General features: G+C 47.6%; 1 protein-coding gene across 1 annotated transcript in view; it reads right to left on the bottom strand.

The window, feature by feature from the left end:
* SEPTIN9 (septin 9) overlaps window positions 1–18,369 on the bottom strand; it is an 89,514-nt gene extending 71,145 nt beyond the window's left edge. The window contains exons 1-2 of the mRNA XM_015880017.2: window positions 17,958–18,369; window positions 1,365–1,421 (exon numbers count right to left, since the gene is read on the bottom strand). Of these exons, the coding sequence (XP_015735503.1) occupies window positions 1,365–1,421; window positions 17,958–17,979 (79 nt within the window). The 5' untranslated portion in view covers window positions 17,980–18,369. The remainder of the gene's footprint in view (window positions 1–1,364; window positions 1,422–17,957) is intronic.
* Window positions 18,370–21,421: the final 3,052 nt, after the last annotated feature.

The following is a 21,421-nucleotide window of genomic DNA, read 5'->3' as shown; positions in this document are numbered from 1 at the left end:
CCCAGGTCTGTACCATACCTGCAATACCTCTGGGCCTGTCCCTACTTCAGATGAAGGCCAGCCAGACAGTGTCATAGCTTCCAAAGCCCTTAAGTGCACCCTAAACCAGATGCTTGTGACTAATCCCCATCCCACATGTGCTCATGCCCCGATACAGCAGAATGTTGAGGTCAGTGCTCCAGGAAAGCTTCTGAGGGTGGCTTTCTCCTCCCCCCAGCACAAAGGGAAAAGCTGACAACAACTGTTTGGATAAATCCATCTGGGAGCTGAGACAGGATATGAGGGCTGAGAAGATGAATTGAAATAGCAAACAGAACCCACAGGGAGCAACTGCTAGTGACAGAGACTGAGGGAATGGGAGCGGATGGAAACCCCAACCTCAACATGGGCAGTGCTGGGCATGGAGCAGGCAAGCAGGGTTTTCTTCAAGCAGAGGTGAGCAGCAGCACCCCACGGAAAATGATGGGGTGATGCCAGAGGGGAGGCTATACCTCAGGTTGGATATTGGGAACAATTTCTTCCTGAAAAGAGTGGTGAAGCATCAGCACACACTGCCCAGAGGTGTGGTGGAATGACCATCACTGGAGGTGTCCAAGAACCACAGAGAAGTGGCACTGAGGGATATGGTCAGTGGGCATGATGGGGTGGGCTGATGGCTGCAGTTGGTGAGCTGAAAGGTCTTTCCCAACTTTAGTGATTCTATGCACTCTGTGCAGCCCAACAGGCACACAAACTGCAGAGCTGATGGACTCAGGTGCTCCCAATCACAGCAGCTGCTCTGCTGCATTCCCAGAGGCTGCAAACACCTTCCAGAAGGAACCCCTCCCACCTGCTTCCTTCTGAATCAGAAACAGCTTCAGAAACATTATGCTGCAATTAGGAGTGTAAATTTAGTCATAAGCACGTATAATCCATAAATCTCCTCATCCAATAAAAAATAATAGCTAAAGAGAGGAAGAACGAGACGCTAATTACTAAAGCTATATTTCAACCTCGGGCCATTCCTGCTTTCTGTTACCTGCTGTCAGACCCCTGGAACTGAGATGGGCTTTTCTAATTATTCTCTCTGGATCCATTATTCAGTAAGTAATTAATCTTTTATTTTACACTGCTCTCTCTTTTCACAGTTATTTTATATATACTGCACTCTTTTATATAAATGCTGCTCTGCCTCTACAGCATGGAGAACACAGCATTTATCAGCAGCCTTCACTGAATAGGAGGCAGGAGCTGCATTTTCCAGGGGTTACTCCTTCCATTCTCCCAACCCGTTTGTTGTTAAATGGTTGGTTGCATTTGTTGTTGGTTGGTTTTGTTTTTTATTGGATGAGGAAGTTTCAATAAGAAAGAACCATGCAACTCACTGGGGCTGGTCTGGTCACTGAGCCTGCGCAGTCTCCCACTGGAGGTCCGGGTGATCCCTAAAGCAAGAAGGTTTGCATGAGCCAAGGGACGCATGTGAACACAACATGTGCATAAGTTTCTCTTTCTTAAGCACAACAGAAGTGGGAAGGAAAGGAATACACGCACTGAGCCCTCAATGTGGGATGCTGTGTTCTGGAATGACCCCAAAAACTGTAATTTACCCATACAGACATTTCCCTCTGGGGGTTCTGCAGGAGGAGAAGGAGCTCCAGGCTCCTTCCATCATCTCAGCACAGCGATGTGAGCTGGTGGCCTCCAGAATGCAGTAGCCATGTGGACTCCTAGCTCAGCCCTAATTCTGCCAGGTCAAACCAATGTTTTTAATAGGAATTTCCACTTTGCAAATGGCCAAAAGTCTCCCTGTGATGGTGTCATATAATCGCAAGTGATAGACTTTAAAACAAGTATCTTCTCACCAACATGTTGGACAAGAAGGATTAAAATAGCATCAAAATAAGCTGCGACATACCCCCCTGTTGCAGTATGTAACATCGCCTCAATCACATACACCTTGCCAGCTGCAGGAGTTTGCGTCATACACAAAAGAGGGAAAGAAAGTATAAAAGGCAGGAAAACATCCATAGCAGTGGGCCTGGGATGGAGGGAGGGAAGGGAAAAGCACTGCCTGGCAACTCGACATGGAAAAAATGCCTCACGCTCAGAAACTTCTGCTTGTGTGTATGCATATGTGTGTGTATTTTCTCCCTGCCTTCCCTCTTTTAACATAAAAAGCCTCTGTGTCTATGAAGCCACACGGCTGAACCGCAGGGCTGCTCCTGGGGAGCTACGGTGGCATGGGGCAGCCCTGGGTGCTGTGCTGCTCTGCACATCACTCAGCCCACACTGCCCATTACTGACACAGAGACAAGGGCTCATGATCTATAATCAGCATTAAAGCTTTTAACCAGTGTCGTATTTTTTCTTAATCACTCCACCCTCAAATGTCCATTTCTGCTCTGGCAAAGGAGGAAAAGGCACAATTCCTGTGCACAGAGAGGCAGCATCTCTGCCTCATACGTGCACACGCAAGATGCTGCACTGAAATCTGCCTTTAGAAACTGCTCAGAACCCAGAGAAAACCATCCCTGACTGGTGACACACTGAGGAAGGCAGATACACAACCATGCTGAGCTGGTTAAATACATCCTTTCATGTTCAAAGGTTTTATCCAGTCTGCGGCAAAGCAGGATGGAAGCGGAGCAAGGAGCTTACAAGCTTGGACAGGATTGCACATAGGAAATGGGCTTCATTCCCTTCAGCAGTGGAAAAACACACACATGGGTTGGAGCGTCCGTGAGGCACCACTGCAGCACCCATGCATGGCTGAGCAGCACCTCTGGGCAAACACTGCTGGTAGGCTTGTCAATGCCCTGTCAGAACTATCTGCAGTCTTTTTATATACATAAGCAAAAAGGTGAGCAAGATGAACTGATCTGTATTGGAGATGGGATTAGAAGGAAGTTTTTCCGACAGCTGTTGCTCCAACCTTTGCGTCACACAGTATTAATAATAGATAATAACACATAATAATCCCCTTCCAATGGAAGGGGAGCAAAGAAGCAATTCATCCAGCCTGTCCAACACCTCAGCAACAGTTCTGGAAGGAGGAAGCAACACCATGCAGCCCCAGACCATGATGCCTCATGGCCCCTCCACCAAGAGAGCATCCAGACAGCCCTGGAAAGCCAATAATAAGCAACATGGAATGCTGGCAGGCAAGCAAGACAGAAGTTCTGTCAAAAAACGAGAAAGCAATAGCTAAAAATATGCTGCTCTGAACAGGCTGCCAGGAAGCCAGTGATGTGGGCAGGACTGGAGCATCAGCACACCAACAGCATTCCAGGGTTATCTCTATTTATAGTGTGGGAGCAGCAGGCTGAGCCCCACTTTGGGGCCATGGGGCTATGAGATGAAAATGTTTTCCACCCCAGACACAGTGTCTATGAACCTCGCCTCTTAACGCTGTTCAAGTGCCCTCAGGCCATCCTATACATTTAATGTAGTGCACTGGACTAAGAAACATAATGAAATGTGCTGTATTTGGTTGAAATTTGGAATGCTTTCAGTGGAATGACTTCAAACTGAAAGAGTCCAACAGTTAAAACAGATCCATCCAAGAACTGTTCATTCAGCCCAGCAGATGTGTGACAGCAACACAGCACCATAACTTTCTCAGAGTTCAGCCTCACCTTGGCTTAGAGGCTGAAGAAGTAGGTTTTCACATTGATCATCAAGGACTAATCTCCCCCAGACCTGCAGGCTGGGACCATCAGGCACATCTGGTGCACAGCAGCAATGCAGGCACACTGGGTTGAATAGTGCTGATGTTGGACACCACAGCTCTGTGTTGCACATCACAGCTCAATGCAAAACACTGTGGTCTAGTGCTGGACATCACAGTCCAATGCTGGACCTTACAGCCCAACATTGGACATCACAGCCCAATGTCTGCATTGCAGTCAGTGCACACAGCCTGGAGTTACTGGAGCAGCAGGTGACAGAGAGGAGCTGGGAACCACGAGGGAAGGGCATCTGTTAGCAGATACCAAATGTCTCTGTTGCTTCAAGCCCAGCTCCAGTGAACCACACAATTACAGCCTCAGTTCCATTCACTTGAAATCCACTTGCAACATTAACCTCAAAAGAAGTGTGTAAAAAAAAAGAAAAGAAAGAAATTCATGCTTATGTCCAAAACTAATCAGAAACACACAGCAAAGAATAAAAGACACTTTGCTAGTTCCTGTGTAATAGAGCTTCTTTCCAAAGAAGTGGAGCACAGTTAGACAAAGACTTCATCCCCTGTGCATGGACTCATTATGAATCAAACGCTTTCAGCAGCAATTTGAACTCCTCAGGTTTGGAGCACAGCTGCACCCAGGGGTGAAGGTTACCCCACAGGAAAGGGATCAGACCCTTCTCAGCACAGCTATAAGTACCTGGGTGCACCAAGGCTGAGCATTGCTAAATGGCCCATTCGGACAGAGCTGGGCTAGGCTAGCCAGCAGTGCTAATTGGTACAGCATCATTAACACAAGCAGGGTGGTGAGTTCACAGACAGAATCTTGCCCAAGGATTACAGATAATCCTCAAGGAAACCACAGGAAAATTGACATTAGCAAGATGCGGCTATTCCTACCATGTTATACCCCCAGCAGAAGCCAAATACATTCTAACACTAAAAAATGCTCCAAAATCTTTCTCTAACAATAAGAGGCAGCAGCAATTAAGCCACAGTTTTTCCCAGGTCAGAATGATTTCCCAAAGCCCAGAGCTCAACAAGGGTCAGGGGGGAAGGTCCTGCATGCAATGGATGGTAGCACATCAGCCTTTGATCAAACTCAGGCATGGATTCAAGTTTTTAGCTCTAACCATAGTAGTTCCCAGGCTTTCAATTAACACATCCATAGAGATCAAGGCTGGAAAAGAAGAGCTTAAAATCACCTTGACTGACCCACAAAACCCACAGCATATCTTTCCATCTTGAATCGTGCCCAGCTGACCTTGCTTCAACCAAGAGTTGGCTTTTCAGAGATATTCAGCCTGTATGTCAAGACTGAAACTCTGGAACAAGCCAAGCTGCTTTGTGATTAAAATCCTTCCAACAGCACAGGGTCCACGGGTCTCTGTTCTGAGGTGAGCAGTCTCATCTCTGAGCACTCAGTTGATAGAAATATCATTTCACCGCTGTGTGTGATGGCCTGTTCTTTGTTACCCACAAATTCCTAAACAGCTGATAGTCATTGAGAGATATGCTGGACAACCATGAAAGCACAGAAAAATTAGCACAAGCAGTTTTTTTTCTTATGAAAAAAGCATGTTAGTCATCATCTGTGGTCCTTCTGGCTGGAGTATTCCAGTAATCCAACAGGGCAGCGGAAAGGACGCCACGTCACCACACTGACATATCAGATGATTTGCACAAATACATATTTATAATGCAAGAACCAGCACATTGGAAGGGACAGGCAAGAATGGGTCTGTTATGTGTGCTGTCCATTTTGCTTGTTTATGCAGTTCTTTTCTGTAGAAGAAGGAAGGAACAGAAAAGCATTCTTGAGAAGCCACGCTGACTGGGAAGGGACCTTGGATCCACTGACAAGTCTAAAATCACTTCCAGTTCACTGTTGAGGTTAACCAGATTTCCAAAGAGATGTTCCTCTAAATTTAACCTGTCTTCACCACTATCCTCACATGCAAACAGCATTAAGCTTCTGAAACCCAACAGAGCGGAGCAGCAGGACCTAAGAAGCACCACAGTGTCCTCATGGTCTTTTTGCTAAATGAGTGGGTTTTGTAAGGCTGGCTCAGGGCTTGCAAAGCCATCACAAGAGCTGCTTGGATCTGATCCCACTCATTTCTGTAGAACCTGCAGCATCCCTGCAGAGACAGGAAAGGGGGAAGGCACCACAACTCATTCAAGCTGTGGCTTTGCTCAAAGAAGGAAATAATCAAACTCCTACAGCTGCCACCACAGCTTCTGCAAGTTAGAAATGTGTTAGTTAATGATTAGCATTAATAGCACAGGAGTACCCAAGTGCCTGAATGGTTTAGGGATAGGGCATGGCACACAAAGCACTGTGCAAACAGAGGATAAAACAAAATGATCTCTGCTCAGCCCTTTCCCTTTGCGTTCCAAAAAAACCCCAAGCATTTACAGCATTCAGACCCACGCGTGCACCAAATCTTCCCAGGTTCATCTGGCAATAGCCATGGATTAGCTGGAGAAAACCACTGTCAGATTTAAAAGAGGGGAAAGGAATTTTAAAACTGCAATGTGGTATTTCCATATGGAACAAATACTCCCCAGACGCCCCGCTGCTCTCCTCCCTGCTCCCACAGGCTCTGACCACGCAGGACTCCTGGTGCAAGCTTCCCAACCCAGCATCTGGCTCTCTGCTGTGCTCTGACACTCTGCACAGCTTTATCACACCAAGCAGCGGTATGTTATTTCAAAGGGAGGGGAAAAGGAAATCATCCTTACTTAGATTTTTCAATCCCCTTCTTGCCACTTCTTCACAATCTCAGCAAAACGTAGATTTTACTTTTCAGTGTGCATGCTGCTTTCCTCCTCTTATTTCAGACATTCAGAAATCAGAAGGTTCTGCCTCACAGGGTGCTCCTTCAACGAGCATCCCTGGCTTCATCGTCACAGCCCTGCAAGCCTAGGGCTGCCATCAGGATGCAATACAGACCCCTTCTGTTTGCCAGGCTCTGAAAGGCAAATGTTGATTTTTCCCAGAGAGTGATGGGAGCGCATGAAGGAGAAAAGGCAAGAACAAAGAGGTGGCAGCTCACCAAAGTGCTGCTGCCAACATAGGGCAGAGGTGACCCATAGGGCTTCTGGGCCAGTGGGACACCCACAGCAGAGCTGTGCATTGCCCAACCTTAACCAACATCCGCTGGATCACAGATGGAGGAAATGAGGGGCAGCCTCTATAACATCCTGACAAAAGAAACCAGCTTACAAGGCAGCTCTGAGTGAGAAGTTTAAGCACAGATTGTAGCTTGGAACATCAAGCATTTATATGATCCTCACCAGCAACCTCACTGTACACTGACATCCTTCCCCTTTACAAGGAGTTGCCCCTGGAAGCACCAGCACCACAAGGAGCCAGGGACCCCTGGACCATGACTTGCTGCACGTAACTTTCCTCCTCCACATATCCTCCTCTCTGCCTGGATAACGAGGTGTCAAACACATTCCTCTGCTCACAGGAGCAGGAAGGATACATTATATAATGGTTTTACATTTTAGTGCTTGAGTCATACTTGACGGTACAGCTATCTATAGCCTGCAGAACTAATGTCCACTGTCCTTAAATGTCTGGGAAGGAGGGAAATTACAATTTGAGACTACCATGGAGCCCTACATCCATATAATTGAGGGTTTTTTTCCCCTATAAAATCCATCCAGAAGTAGCCAAGGCAATCCTATCTCATAAGCTAGTAACATTCTTCAAATGTTTTCCCCTTGTATCTTACAATTATATTTAATAGTGCCTACAGTGGGGAAATTGGACTAGAAGAGAACCTCAGCCCATTTTTAGGAAGTATTGGAGTGCCTAATATCGTGGATCAGCTTACACTGGAGTTTGCAAAAGTTCCTTTACAAACTGTAGTGAGACTCCATCTCTAACCTGAGTGCATCCTAAAACAATGATGCTGCATTTACAGCACCCTCTTCCACGTCAGAGGAACTTATGGAAGGACAGAGCAGCCTTAAGTCAGCTCTCAAGCAGCTCAGGGCTGTGTGGGTTCCTGCAGCTGCCAGCAAGGAGAAGGATTCTATAGGGAAAGGTAGAGCACCTGACACCTCAACATGGCTCAGCCCTGGTGAGAGGCTGTGAAATCACTCCTGGCACAGGTGGAAGCCATTTCAAGACATGGAGCACTGCCTGCAGCCTCCAAGGAAGTGTTTCTCTCTTACAAGAGGGCTCACACAAAGAGGCACAAAGCCCATTCTGTGGGTCTTGCTGAAAGGCAGCATTGTGCAGGGCCAGCTCGGTTCATCAGAGCCAGGCAGCAGAGGTTGGGGCAGAAACCAAAATTCCTTCCGTGAGTCGCTCACCGCAGAGATACAGATTTTCAGCCTCTACTATGAAATCCCTCACCAAAAATGCAACTGCTGCTACCCGTGTAACACAGATATACGTGTACATCCAGGATGGAGATGGACTCTGGGTCACAGTGGGTTCTCTCTGGGCCCATCTGCAATTATGGAACACCCCAGACCAAGCACGCCCCATAGAATCATGACTTGGGGACTTGCCAGGCCCCCCAGCAGCACAAGGGAGGCTTCCAGGCATGGTGAGGCATGCGGACTTGCACCATGAGTCACAACACATGCTGTGTAACCTGCCATGGATCAGGCTGGATGGTTTTCAGGCATTTTGAGATACTGAGTAGGGTTGGAGAGGAGATACAGGTTAAACTGAAGGAGCTGAATGATCCAGTCTGATCCCCCTCTACCTTTAGGAACAGGAAAATATACTTCATTTTCCTCTCCCTTGCCTGACATCTGTGGAGATGACTCCAGGAGGCCCTCTCTGCAGGAGCTGTGTGGTACAGCCTCATCCATCCTACCCAGAGCTGCCCCAGCTCACTGCCAGGTGGGACCTCCCCACCAGCCATGGCTGAAGGACCAACATGGGGCCAAGGGAGGATGCTCGGGGGTTGGAATTCCACCCTTATCTCCAGGGGCTGAGATCATGGGTGGAAAATATTTCTGTGTTGTCTCAGCCTGTTTCCTGCTGGCATCCCTCTCCACAAAAGCACCTCTTTGTGAAGAGTTTCAGAGCCAGAGAATAATGTTCATTGGTACAGACTAAACATATTGACCATTTTTGAGGCCCTGGCTCTGTAATGGTGCTTATCCTTAATGTGACACAGCTGTTCCCTAAACAGCTCCATCACAGCCAGGTCTGCAGGATCAGCCCCAGCACCCAGCCCCAGGTGACACAAAGCTGTCATCTCCCACATGGTTTGTAGCCACGTGCTTTGGGCTGGGGATTGTCTATGCAGAAAGGATGTCTGCTAGGATTAGCATGACGAGCAGAGGTTTCAAGGCTAGGATCTGAGCCTCAGGCAGCACCTGCTGAGCACTTAGACATAACACATTCAAGAGCCCCAGACATCCCCCATAGGGAGAATGATGCACTGCAGTGAGTGATTCACCTCCGTCCCAAGATGCTGTGGAAGATGGGGTGGTTTATCTGACAGCCCCTGGCACAGACCTGCTTTTAGATACCTCTTTGAACTAAAGCAAAACTTAATTGCACCTTGAATTTTCCTGGCCTTGGTCCTCTGTAATATGGGATATTAGCTCTTTTCTAGCTTTAAATCGATATAAGAAAGACTGAAAGCTTACATTTACAGTGATAAGCTCAGCTTGGGTTCTCTGCACAGTCATCAGAGAAGAAGCAGGAGATCTGATTATGCCCCACAAACTGAATGAAGCAACTTATTTCTTTGCAGCTCATTTTTCTTAGCAACAGAGCAGGTAAAATAGTATTTCTTACACAGAATCTGCGAGGTGCCTCCCCCAGCCTGGGGAGTGCAGGGAAAACGCAATGCTCAGCCACAGTGCTCAAGCCCCCCAGTGAGTGCAGCCTCTGCCAGGGCAGCCCCATCCCTGCCTGGGGGGGTAGCATCACAAATCAGACCCCAAGTTTCCATCTGTAACCTCCAGGGCAATGGGCATCTGCCACCAGCAGCTTATTCCATAAGAAGTGGAATTAAAAACAAACAGAAAACCAGCTGAACCAGTGTTTAATCTTACAAAGATTATTATTACATGATTTGAAAAGCAGAGCTTCCAGAACATAGAGCTTTGTTTGGTTGTCTTATTTTGCCCATAATCTATAGGCATCCGGGCTTGGATGCTTCCAGGATGCTCCGTGGGACTCTGCCAAGGCAGTTTTTAATCTAAAGTTTGATCTCCCAGCTGTGTTTTGACCGAGGGATACAACATTCATTCACCATCTGAAATGTGAAATACAGTGCTATAAAGGATGAAGAAGATCCCACGCTGGGATGAAATGCCGCTACGTTAGACAGTATTAGAATTCAGCTTAATCCCAACACACTGGATTGCTCCCATCAGATGATGCTTCCAGAGCCTTCACCATCACTTAGCACAGGGACTATAGGCAAGCATTCCCAACTGACCAGGGCTAGCATGCAGAGGGGCTGCGATCTGGCTGACAAGCATTAAAAGCCCTACGTCCTCTACGTGTGCTCTGAGCATACAAGGGAAGCTCTGAGGACAGCCCTACAAACTGCTCATTGCTCTTCTGCATCGTGTGGGAAAGGTGAATTCCTGGGCAGTTGTTTAACCCCGCAATGAAGTGTGTTCAAAGAGCAGAAATCAATGAACACCTTCCTGCTCCAGAGAACTCCAACTACCTCACCAGCAGATCTGTGACACTTGTAACAAAACAGAAAAACGATTCAGATACTACATGAATAGCTCTTATCTTAAATCACAGAATCATTTAGGTTGGAAAAGACCACTAAGGTCATTGAGTCCAGGTGTAAATCCAGAGTATATCCAAGAGCTCTTCCTGCATCCACTCAGTACAATACAGTACAACTTTTGGCTATTCACATTCATTCCAGCATGCCTCTCTGAAGACACTGTTTGCCTTTGCTGTTGATGTTTTTTCCTGCATCCTTACAGAATTTTATGCTTTCTCCTTTTCCTGCCCCAGAGCTGACCAGGTTTGGCCAAGAAGCCCCCAGAACCTGTGGTTCATTTCTTGACCCCATCTCCTCTATCTCCACTGCAGAAACAACAGACAGAGGGGCTTCACACACTTACATGGGACAGGGAATGAGGACACTTCACTTTCAGCCAGGACTAAGGCTGGGTTTTCCTCTTGAGGCTGTGGCTACATCTCAGATTAACCTTCCAGCTCCTCCCAGCACACAGAGCCGCTATAGCTTTGCTACAAACCATGCCAAGAGCAGCCCACAAACTTTCTACCAGGGAATGGGAGCACTTTGTAAAAGAGTCTAATACATTTGCCTGTTATAATAAGCACCTGTACTTTGCTGTAGGCCACGGCACTCCTGTGTTTATAATCACGACCCAAAGGACATAAAAGACCCAGTGAGATCTGAGCATTAATCCAGGCTCCAGACAGATTATGAAACAACTTTTTACCATTGCTTTTCCACCACAAAGAAAGCACAGGGCTTTTGCTTTCCTATGATTATCCTTAAAAATGTAACAAAACCAAACAAAAAAAACCACCACACAGTTCTGCCATCCTCCTCTCTCCTCGCCTACCCACATTGCCCCCAAAGCATTACTTATCCCCAAAAGCATTGCATATATCAAAGCCTGACTGGCTGATGCCACTATCCAGGACAGCAGCTGGCACGTGCTGGAGCCCATGGTGAGGGCTGGAGCTTTTGCAGATGCACTGAACACAGAATGGCTGAGCTCATCCCTCACCACACGAGCTAAAAAAAATTCAGCTGTCAGTTTATTTCACATCACCGTTCAGGGCTTTATCTGACAAAAATCCACTCCAGGAAATAAATCACAGCCTCGTGCTACAGCTGCCAAGCAGGAAGGGGAAGACCACCCAAGCCATGACATCCCCCTACAACCGCACCACACCAGCAACCTTCCCCTGCTCAGATGTGGGACCTGCCAACCAAAGCATCTCACTTGTCAATGCAGCAATTTGAGGAATTGTTTACAGATGCACATGTAGCTGAATGACAATTAGCTCATTGGGACAATTAGCTCCAGTAATGTCAGCCCTCTGGGCTGCGTGAGCCTGAACTATACAGTCAATAGTCAGCAGTTCTGAGAGTTATAAGCTATCAACTGGAAGAAACACAAAAGATAGGTGTTAGAAATGCAAGGGCAGAATGCAGCAGGCTTGGTGCTGCTTGGGCACAATTCAACCTTACATGACAGTTTTACACCCAGTCTGATAAAAGTTGCTCTCTTAAACACATGGAGGCAGGACACCAAAGATTAAACCTCTTCATGTGGCAGTCAGAGCTGTAAGAGCACAGAGAGGTCTGATTTTTAAGGATTTCCCAGCAATTGAGCTTACATAAAAGCGAGGCACCACACGTGGCTCCTTTTATTGTCAGAGCACTGATGATCAGTGAGGACAGAGATTCCCCAAAGCAAAGCAGAGGGCAGGGAGGATGATGCCCATTCAGGACTGTCATGTTTCCAAGCCGCAAGTGAACTTCTATGAGGGCAATGAGTAATAAGTCATCCTCACTTGAGTTGAAAATAATAAAAAAATATTACTTTTAATTTAAAAGGCAACTCATGCCAGAAGGAAAACTGAAACGGAGCATCAGAAAGCAAAGCCCCAGAGCATGGCAGCCTAGGGACAGCACCGCTGCACACTGTGCTGGTGTAGGGCACTCACTCTGCAGGCTCACACATGCTCTGCACACCCACATCTGCGCCTCTCCTACATGCAAACCAAAGCCTGCAGCCGTGCTAGCTCACAGTTTTCAACAGCCTTAAACCCACCTGAATAAATCTCCACAACCTCCCATGGTCTATATAACACACGCAGGTCCCTTGTCCTAACTTGTAACCCCCCGAGATCTGTTATTCTTCTCTATCTATACGTGTCCAGACATTGCAGCTCAGCCACTGAGTCATTCAACAGTAATGGCTGAGGGCACCTTGTACTCATTTCCTTTGTTTATTCTGTGCATTATATAAAGCCATAGGCAATCCCCATTTCCCTTGATAACATCAAAAACAAACTTGCACCCAGGGGCTGCTCAGGAGGACAGGGCTCCTACTTGCACTCAGCATTCTTTGGCATCACTGCTGCAGCCTGCAAAGGGACGTGGCTCTGGGCACACTGAGGAGACAGCAGCCGCCAGCACCCATTGAGATCAGCCTTGTTCCTGCTGGGAACCAGAGGAACAAATCTGTTCTGCTTTGTCCCCAGTCTCCAGAATAACAGTACTCCCACACCAGGAAATTATGGACTATCTGCAGCATTACTGTGACCTTTTTAATTTCCATTATGCTTTTGACTCCTCCCTCTACACTCCTTCTCTAAACAAATCTCCAAGCTGCACGAACTGTTTCCTGTAAATAATACTCATCTGACATGGACAAGGAAAAAACATAATAAGAAAAGCCTTTTGCTACTGGTTCCAGCTTGCAACAGCCCCACAGCTCAACTTCGACCCAGGCCCAAACCCTGAAGGCAGTGCAGTGCTTGAAGGAAACAGAGGGAACTCAATGTTCAGTGTTAAAGGGTGAACAGTAACTTCCCAGTGAGCCCCTTCTGCTTGGCCTTCAGCTGCTTTCCCACCACTGGACAAACTTACCTTCCCCTCCTCCTGGTACCATCACACACCAGTGCTGTCCTCTGCTCTAGAAGCATCTCTGCATGTCTGGAACCTCACTGAGCTCTGGGAAAGGTTATCTCACATATGTGATCATGAACATTGCATTGTAAGCACAAAGCCAGGAATTCCTTTTGGGTTTGTGCAGGATCCAGATGCCCCACGCAGCACTGATTCCCTCTCTATAACATAACATAACATATTTAAAGAGTGTTTTGAGCTCATTGCAAAGCCAGTGTGGGAATACGCTGATTCAACAGAGCAGCACTACCTCCCTCCCACCGCAGCACTGCTCTCAGCACACAGCTGCTTGTAGGTAAAGAGGTGATACAGCCAGAGCTGAAACCACGGGGCCAGCAGGAGATAATGTCCAAGTTGTGCTTGAAATGGATGGGGAGTTGGGGAGCACAAGGTTTCCTCGCTCTGCACTGCACATCTTGGCCTTCCTTACTCCAGTTTGCCATAAGATTTCCTATCAGGCACGAGGATGTTTTGCTACCTGAAGCAACACTCCATTACTGCCCTCACATGCCAGCCAGATCTGGCAGTGGCAGAGCACCCAACCCAACAAATCCTGCCCATACTGCCACCCCCCACAGCATGGAACTGCCACTGGAGAACCTTCTTCCTAACAGTATTACACCAGTCAGCATAGGCTATCAGAGACACTACTGCCAAGCAGCAAGGTGATTCAGCAGGGACAGTGCAGCCATTGGTACAGTGTGATGGATTGAATGGCAAAAATATAAGTGAAGGATCCTGGGGGATAAATCCAGCAGGCAGAATGTATAAACACGACTGGGACCAGGGCTGTTGTTTACTGGTTGGAAAGTGTGAGCATGGAGTAATTGGTGATGCAGATCCTGAAACAATAAGCAAGTGTTTGCCATACAGAAACTGGATCGTGCCTGTTTTCTCTTTTGTTTGGGGATTTATACAAGGATGGGAGGCTGTGGCCATTGGATATCAACTAGCTTTCATATGGGTCACATTTATGGCTTCTAATCTATACAGCTGAGCAAGCCAACTTGCATCCTGAAATAGGGTACAAAGCCCTTTGTGCACCAGCCTCCTGCTATTCTTGGGTTATCAATAAACAAGTTCATTCTGTAACCCTTATTTTCCTTCCTGTCACTTCAATAACACAAGGTATCACAATGCCCTCACAAAACCAAGTAAAGCAGAACCTTAGGGAGAGCGCCTGGACTGGTAGAGGCAATACTTGCACTGAATTCAGGTTTAGAACATTAAGTTTGAATGGGCGCAGCCTGAGGATCCAGTTCCTGTGGCTGACTGGGAATCCTTGAGACAGTCATTTATTTTAGTGATAGCTTCTTGGCCCAGCAATGCAGGTTTGGAGGATCAGGAACTAGCTGTAGTTAAGCTCAAGGAAATGGCTTTTTTTTTCCTCTGTTTTTCCATACCTCAAAACAAAATATTTCATATTTCTGTTAAAAATGACAATTTTAATTAAACGAATGCTTTTGTTGGATCCAAACTTTACCTTTTTCCTCTCGCTGTTTTACTGACCCTCCCACAGTGGGTCATCCAGACAGAGTACCAGGTAGCTCAGGGGACAGTGGGTCCGGCTCAAGGGAGAACAATGGGGCTCTGCAAACACTGTGTCATCAACTGCCACACCTCACAGCTTTTATGACAGCAGGGTTAAAAACCAGTGACAGAATTACACTGGGTCTCTCTCAATGGGTATCAGCCTGGAAAAGATCCTAACCCTAATGATCAGGTCACCATTCTGATACTCTTTGAGTTTCCTCCCTATAGCCTTAGCTCATAATGAGGAGTCATTTCTCTATATGTGCCTTAGCATTATATGAGGATTCTATAGCTGAGGTGAGACACAACCACATGTGATGGTTCTGGAGGTGCCCTAACTAGTGTAATCCCTATTTCATTGTGTACCAACAACTTACAGACCTGAAACTGCAAGCAATCCTTGGCCAAAACAATTTGTACCATCCATGAAAACAACTGTAAAGAAATCCTTTGTCACGAATCCTGACTGTTTCTTCCCTGGCATTGCTATAGAGCTTAAGAAATGGAAAACGAGAATCCAGCAACCCTTTTAAAATGGTATTTCAAGACAACAAAAATATCTCTGCAGAAACTCTCCTTAAGGATCCGAATTAACAGACATTCCAGAAGAAAACATTTAAGAGTTGGCCTCAACAGTGGTTATTTCTCAGTTTTAACTTGCTGTGTAAAATCTCCTTTTTGCCCTCCTCCTGCCAGGAAGTTCCAGGAAAACAGCACTGCTGGGCTGAGCTGCAATGCCTGCAGCTATGGCACAAAGGTCTGAACCTCCCTTTACTGGTAAGAGGCAAAGCATCTGCAGGCAAGCTGCAGCCCAGCCATGCCTATGTGGCATGTACTGAAAAGTGGTAGCGGATTGGTAGTGATTTCCTCTGAAGGTCTTCAGAAAAGGGAAAACTTGCCTCCTGGAGTGAGGAACAACCTGGTAACAGAATGATGTGCTAACAGAGGGCAGAGCTGGAGCTTCAGCCCTGAGAACTGAAGCCTTCCAGACTGACCGGGTCCATCTTACTTTACCCAGACAGGTGGTGGATACCCCATCCCTGCAGACACCCAAGGTCAGGCTGGATGGGGTTTTGAGCTCCTGCTTAAGATGTGGGTGTCCCTGCTCACTGCAGGGAGGTTGGACCAGATAGCCTTTAAGAGGCCCATCCAATACAAACCATTCTATGATTCTATATTAAACTGTAACACATGGAAGATGTGAGAGAAGTGCTCCCTAACCTCAAAAACAATTTAAAAGCAGCTAATTATCCCAGCTTTGGTGAAAAGCAAAGCAATGTATTTCTAGCCTGTCAAGGGCTGTCAGCAGTGCAGCCTTTAACTGACTACTAGTTACTTGTCTGTCATCTCCAAGATTTCTCTTTCAGTAGAAAGCCCAGAGGCTCAACAGCACTTTATGCTCATCTCTTAGAAAAAAAGTAGCTTGGATTCCAATGAAATTTCCTGAAGGAAGTCAGCACTGCTGATCCCCCATGTATGAACCCATCAGGTGGACAGGACACTCAGGGCTGGCTCTGCCCAGCACGTTGCTGGCTGCCCTCCAAAGCCTTCCCAGCATGGTAAGTGACTCACCCAGCGCCTTCCTTCCCTGTGAGTCAAGAGAGGTGAGAGCCCAGTTCACCACTACTGAAGGCAGAGCCTTCACAACACTCGCAAGGGCTGCGTGTGCTTTTTCCAAAGGTTAGTGGTGACCACAGTGCAGTGATGCAATTCTTCCCTTCTTTTTTCCATAAGCGGCTGCTACGTGCCACCAATCAAAACCCCACACAAACAGAGTTTCCAAAATATAACTGCAGTTCCTTTTGAATTAACGGCACTGGTCAGATGTTGATTGATCTTAATTTTTACAACACTGTACTGACATGGAGGCAAACACTGCCCAGAGATGCATCACTCATATCAGAGGCTTCACAGGGCCACAGTTTCACCCCAGCAGTCAGCCCAAAGCAAACAGAATGCTTCAGGATCATGCAACCTCCTCTGCAGGGAACCCTAATTTCAGGTCCTTACATCCCCCGGTTGCCCCCCTCCAGGTCCTCTTAGCCACTATATGCACTTAAGGATGTAGGTGCCAACTGTATTTAATTAATACCAACTGTAATCAATGAATACTGTTGTTAACATGTTGTAAAGTCTTCTGTTGTTCCTGGCATACGCACCCTAACAAAATCTCCCTGGCAGACCATTCAGTGACTCTAGTAAGAGAAACACACACAAGAGAAATGTCTCTGATCCATTTAGCAGCAACCAGGTGGCATCAAAGGGAGATTCTCTGAGCACAGAAAACCAACAGAACCTGCTGAGTCCTACTGGCTGCTGCATGACCGCAGGGGCTCTCAGCATAGAGGCTGCCCAGACAGATGGCTCAGGACAGAGGCCAGCATGGACTGTGTCCCCAAAGTCACCAGAGTGAAGCCAGGGCAGAAGCAGACCTACAGAGAAGCCATGGGCAAGAAGCTGAAGCTGAGCAGCACAGCCATATATTGCACCTGGAGGAGCCACTGGTGGGCACCAAAGCACATGGGGTGATGGATCTGTCACAGGGCATAGATTCACATCGTCACATAGCACCCATCTCTCAGTCTGCCAGCAAAGTTTCAGAGGAAGCTCAGAGAAAAGCTGTTGGCTGTGGTTACCTGCTCGTGAGCTGCCAGGGAGGAAGAAGACTGACTGAGCCTGCAGAAGCCAAAAGCACAGAGCCTTCACCCTGCAAAAGGAGGCTGCAAAGCTGGAGAAGAGAGAACTGCGCTGTATTTGGAGCCCCAGTTCTCCTATGTGGGGGTTTGCCCTGAAGGCAGTTGGAATCACAAGCAGTGCCACCGTCCTGTTTTAATTCCAAGCTGCAGATCAGCACCGAGCCTGCCCTGTGTAGGCAAAAATGTCCTCCAAACAAGCTGCATGCCACCAAGGCTGGCACAAGCTGCCACCCTAGATTTGTTCTACTTGTTAAAGACCTTTCCATCGGTCAGCAGGTTCTGTTTACACACAGAAAACTTGTTCCATTCTCCACTACAGAACCACTCAGAGGGAAAGGTGCTGGTTCAAGTTGTACTTCTGTTTTGAAACCTTTTTCTTATCCCAGTCCAGACATAAAAGGAGAGAGCCAAGAGGAGAGGGCTGCAGCTCACCTGAGTACGTCGATTTCCTCATGCTGTACCTCCGGGCTGCTCATAGGAACGTAGTGTGGTCACAGCTCTGTCCTTGTGTCGATGCAGGCACAGACAGGGAGAGGACACACACAGTGCCACATCCACATGTGTAGTTGCAGCGGAGGGGCAGCGCGGTGCTCCCATTAATTAGTACACACCTTTCCTAATCTTGCACACAGTTCTGGGCTGTTCCAACTCTCCTGGCATGTATGGGGGTAGAGCAGGGCACAGCCTCCCTGGTGGCTGTACTTGATCACCTTGGAAAACAAATGGGAGCTGTGGGTTACTGCTGCCAACCTCTAGCGCTGGAAAAGCCACTGCTGTCAGTTAGTGTGGCAATGGGAGGAAAGGGAATTTCGTGCCTCCAGCCCGGCACACCCCACAGCTTTGACTCGGCCCTTCACTGCCAAAACAGCTCTGATCAGTGCTGCTCTGCAGCCCGGCTGATTCTAGTTCAAAGTGCATTATTGGCCCAGCAGCACCCGGCAGTGTAAACATCTCTTTCCTCTTTCTGTCTAGCTGTAAAGGGCCCATTCAAGGCTGCAAGCTGAGAGAAACTCTCATGCAAGCTCATGCCTTTGGGAGAGATACGTGGGAGCCCCATATGGAATAAGCAGTTCCCAAGGGATATGGCATACCCCTGACACCAGGCTGTTATTGGGGAGGGGACTCAGCATGCAGCTCTGTCAGCAGAGCAGGAATGTGCCAGGTCACTCCCCTGTGAAATCCCCTCAGACAATTAGTTACATGAATGCAATAAAGCTGAGGGCATTATGAACACAGGCAGCAAGAGAAAGTAAAGATTCGCTGTGAGTAAAGGTACACTGAAGTGCAGAAAGAAGGGCTGAGCAATTGCTACTGAGATTTCCATCACCTGCTGGACGACTCACCCACAGAAAGGTGCAGAGCACAGGTCCCATCCACATGAGAAACATCACTAGACTCAGGCAGGACTTGAGCACAAAGGGATTTCTGCCTGCTTTTTGGCTTTTGGACTTCTCTGCAGTAGGAGAAAAACCACTCAACGCCTCAGCCCTAATGCTGGCATCCTACAGGAGCAGAGCAGGTGAGCAGGACTGTGAGGGTATGACTCCATCTGTATTTGCTACCATTCTCAGCTGTAGATCATTGCTTTGACAGTACAAATAAATAAATAGATAAATAAATAAATATTATCTGAAGGTCTCTTGGTTATTTCAAACAATATCTGAGCACAAGCTGAGATCACTGGGGCAATCAGTGCTGGCTTCACAGCAGCAACTCTGTTTTATCACTGCAACACTATGGTCTCCAGCAAGGAGATCTTAAGAAAATGCCCTGTCATCAAGAAAACTTTTAGAACCAAAGCTTTGTTGCTTAAGTAAACGTATATCCAAACCCATGGTAACAATACATGATTCTTTTCACAAGTACTTTTGAAATTGTTAGTCACAATCCATGGAGGAGAAACAATGCACAATGGCTTGCCCTGCCTCACACACCAAGCAAAGGCAGAGCCAGGGGCAGAACCCACTCCCAGCACTCATCCTGTTGCTCTGTTCTTGGATGTGTGCCTGATTAAGTGTACAATTATGTGTGCACACACATGCAACTCAGTGCATGATCACACACGTGTGCCTACTGCTGAGCGGTGCTATCAGAGCTGCAATGCAGGCACAGCCATCTGATCAGCCCGGCTGCACAAACACAAACCACAAATTGTGCAGCCAGCCCTTCTGCTGCGGGGCCAAACAAACACGATGAGACAGAAAATGGCTGGAAGGATTTCTCCTGAAATATCACCCAACAAAGGATCCTTTTCTTTGGCTGCCTGGGCCTCAGAACTACCGAGAGAATCAGTACTTCAGCTCAGAAAGGCAGGTTAATGTTTAATGCAACACAGAGCCCACAGGCCTCAAATAGGTAAGGCATTTGTAGCTTTTCTTCTATTTCGTAAGATTAGTGAGGGAATTTATTGTTCCTGAAAGCAACAGATTCAGGCTGCTGGCTCAGCCCAGCTACAGCACAGACAGGTACCACTGAGCCTCCTGCACCAGCCCTGCAGGACAGCCCCACTCTGAGCTGGTGTCCATGTCAACTTGTACCTATGTCCTTCCCCAGCCTCTGTAGGAACCCCCTCTGTACCACACATCCCACTGTGGCACTCCCACACAAGCACGGTTCTTGTTGTCAGAGGCTGCACCAGCCTCATTCATTTCTGTCTAGCAACACCCTGCTTCATGCACATGCACTACCCAAATGCGCTGAAGCTGCAGCTGCTGAGCTACCCCAGCTGTGACACCCTCCCCAGCTGACACATCTCATGGCTTTGCCTGCAGCACACATGTTGTAGCTTCACAGCAGGCATGAAAGGCATTTTCTGTGAGCAGAATGTGCTGTCTCTCCCCCAGTAGCATCCTCCAGGCAAGCACGTTTCCCAGCATGTGGGGGTCCTGCACTGAGATATGCAATCTCCCAAGCTAAACATCATGCAGTGAGCAGAGGAGTGAGAGCTGAGCACCGCCAGCTCTGGGGCAGCAAGCCAGGAGCTCAGCAAAGGGTCAGAGAGAGGGAGAGACCAGGGGAGACAGCAGCACCAAGCAATTCATAGTGCAACCAGGAGCTCAGAAAGGAGGAAAGAGTGGGCACCTGGGGAAAAAGAAAATAGAATCCTTTGGACTAGAATGAAGTTGGACATAAGGGTATGCTGAGCTGTGCAACTGCCTCTTCAACTGATTCATCATTCAATCGAGTTTCCCATCTTGCAAAAGAGGAGGAAAGCTGAGTTTTCCCAGGGCGTGGGGAGGCTGAGTGTTGCTCAGTGCTGCCCTGGGGCTTCCAGGCATTGCTGGTAGGCAAAAGGTACTGCTATAGCCGAGCAGAGCTCCCCAGGTGATCAGCAATGAGAAGGCAGAATTTATGCTGCGGAGACCTGCGGTGAGCACAGAGCAGGGCTGAGGCCTCTCTTTGGGGAACAGCATCTGAGTGATTTAGAGGTGGAAACTCAGGTGCTGGGGCTATAAACCACCCACATCTCCTCCAGCTCTGTTTGTTTTATATATGATCCTCCCAGCAACGTTCTCCTGCCCAATTGCTCTTTTCTGTCTGTATGACTAGGAGAGAGAATGCAAAGTTTTCCACCCTGCTCTCTGCCAGCATCCCATCCTCCCCAGCACAGGGAGGCAGCAGCACAGCATCCAGGTTATCTAAGCAGAAGTTACAGCTCAGGGCTGATTTATTATTATTTAGCATTGCAATTGGAGGAAAACGAGGCCTGTCAGTTCCGAACTTTGAGTTGGTCTCTTTCAACCTCCCCTGATCTTTGAGGAGGTGATAGAAATCAGCTCCATAAGCAAAGTTTCTGATAGTGTTCCTGGAAAATACAGGTTTTGCAGAGCACAGCACTTGGAATGTCTCGCAGAGTGATGGGCAGTGACCTGGAACTGCCATGCCTGTCGTTCCCA

The sequence above is a fragment of the Coturnix japonica genome, chromosome 18, assembly GCF_001577835.2.
Source record: "Coturnix japonica isolate 7356 chromosome 18, Coturnix japonica 2.1, whole genome shotgun sequence".
Classification (NCBI taxonomy): domain Eukaryota; kingdom Metazoa; phylum Chordata; class Aves; order Galliformes; family Phasianidae; genus Coturnix; species Coturnix japonica.
Note: the sequence above shows the minus strand (reverse complement) of the source record. Positions and strands in the feature narration are given on the sequence as shown.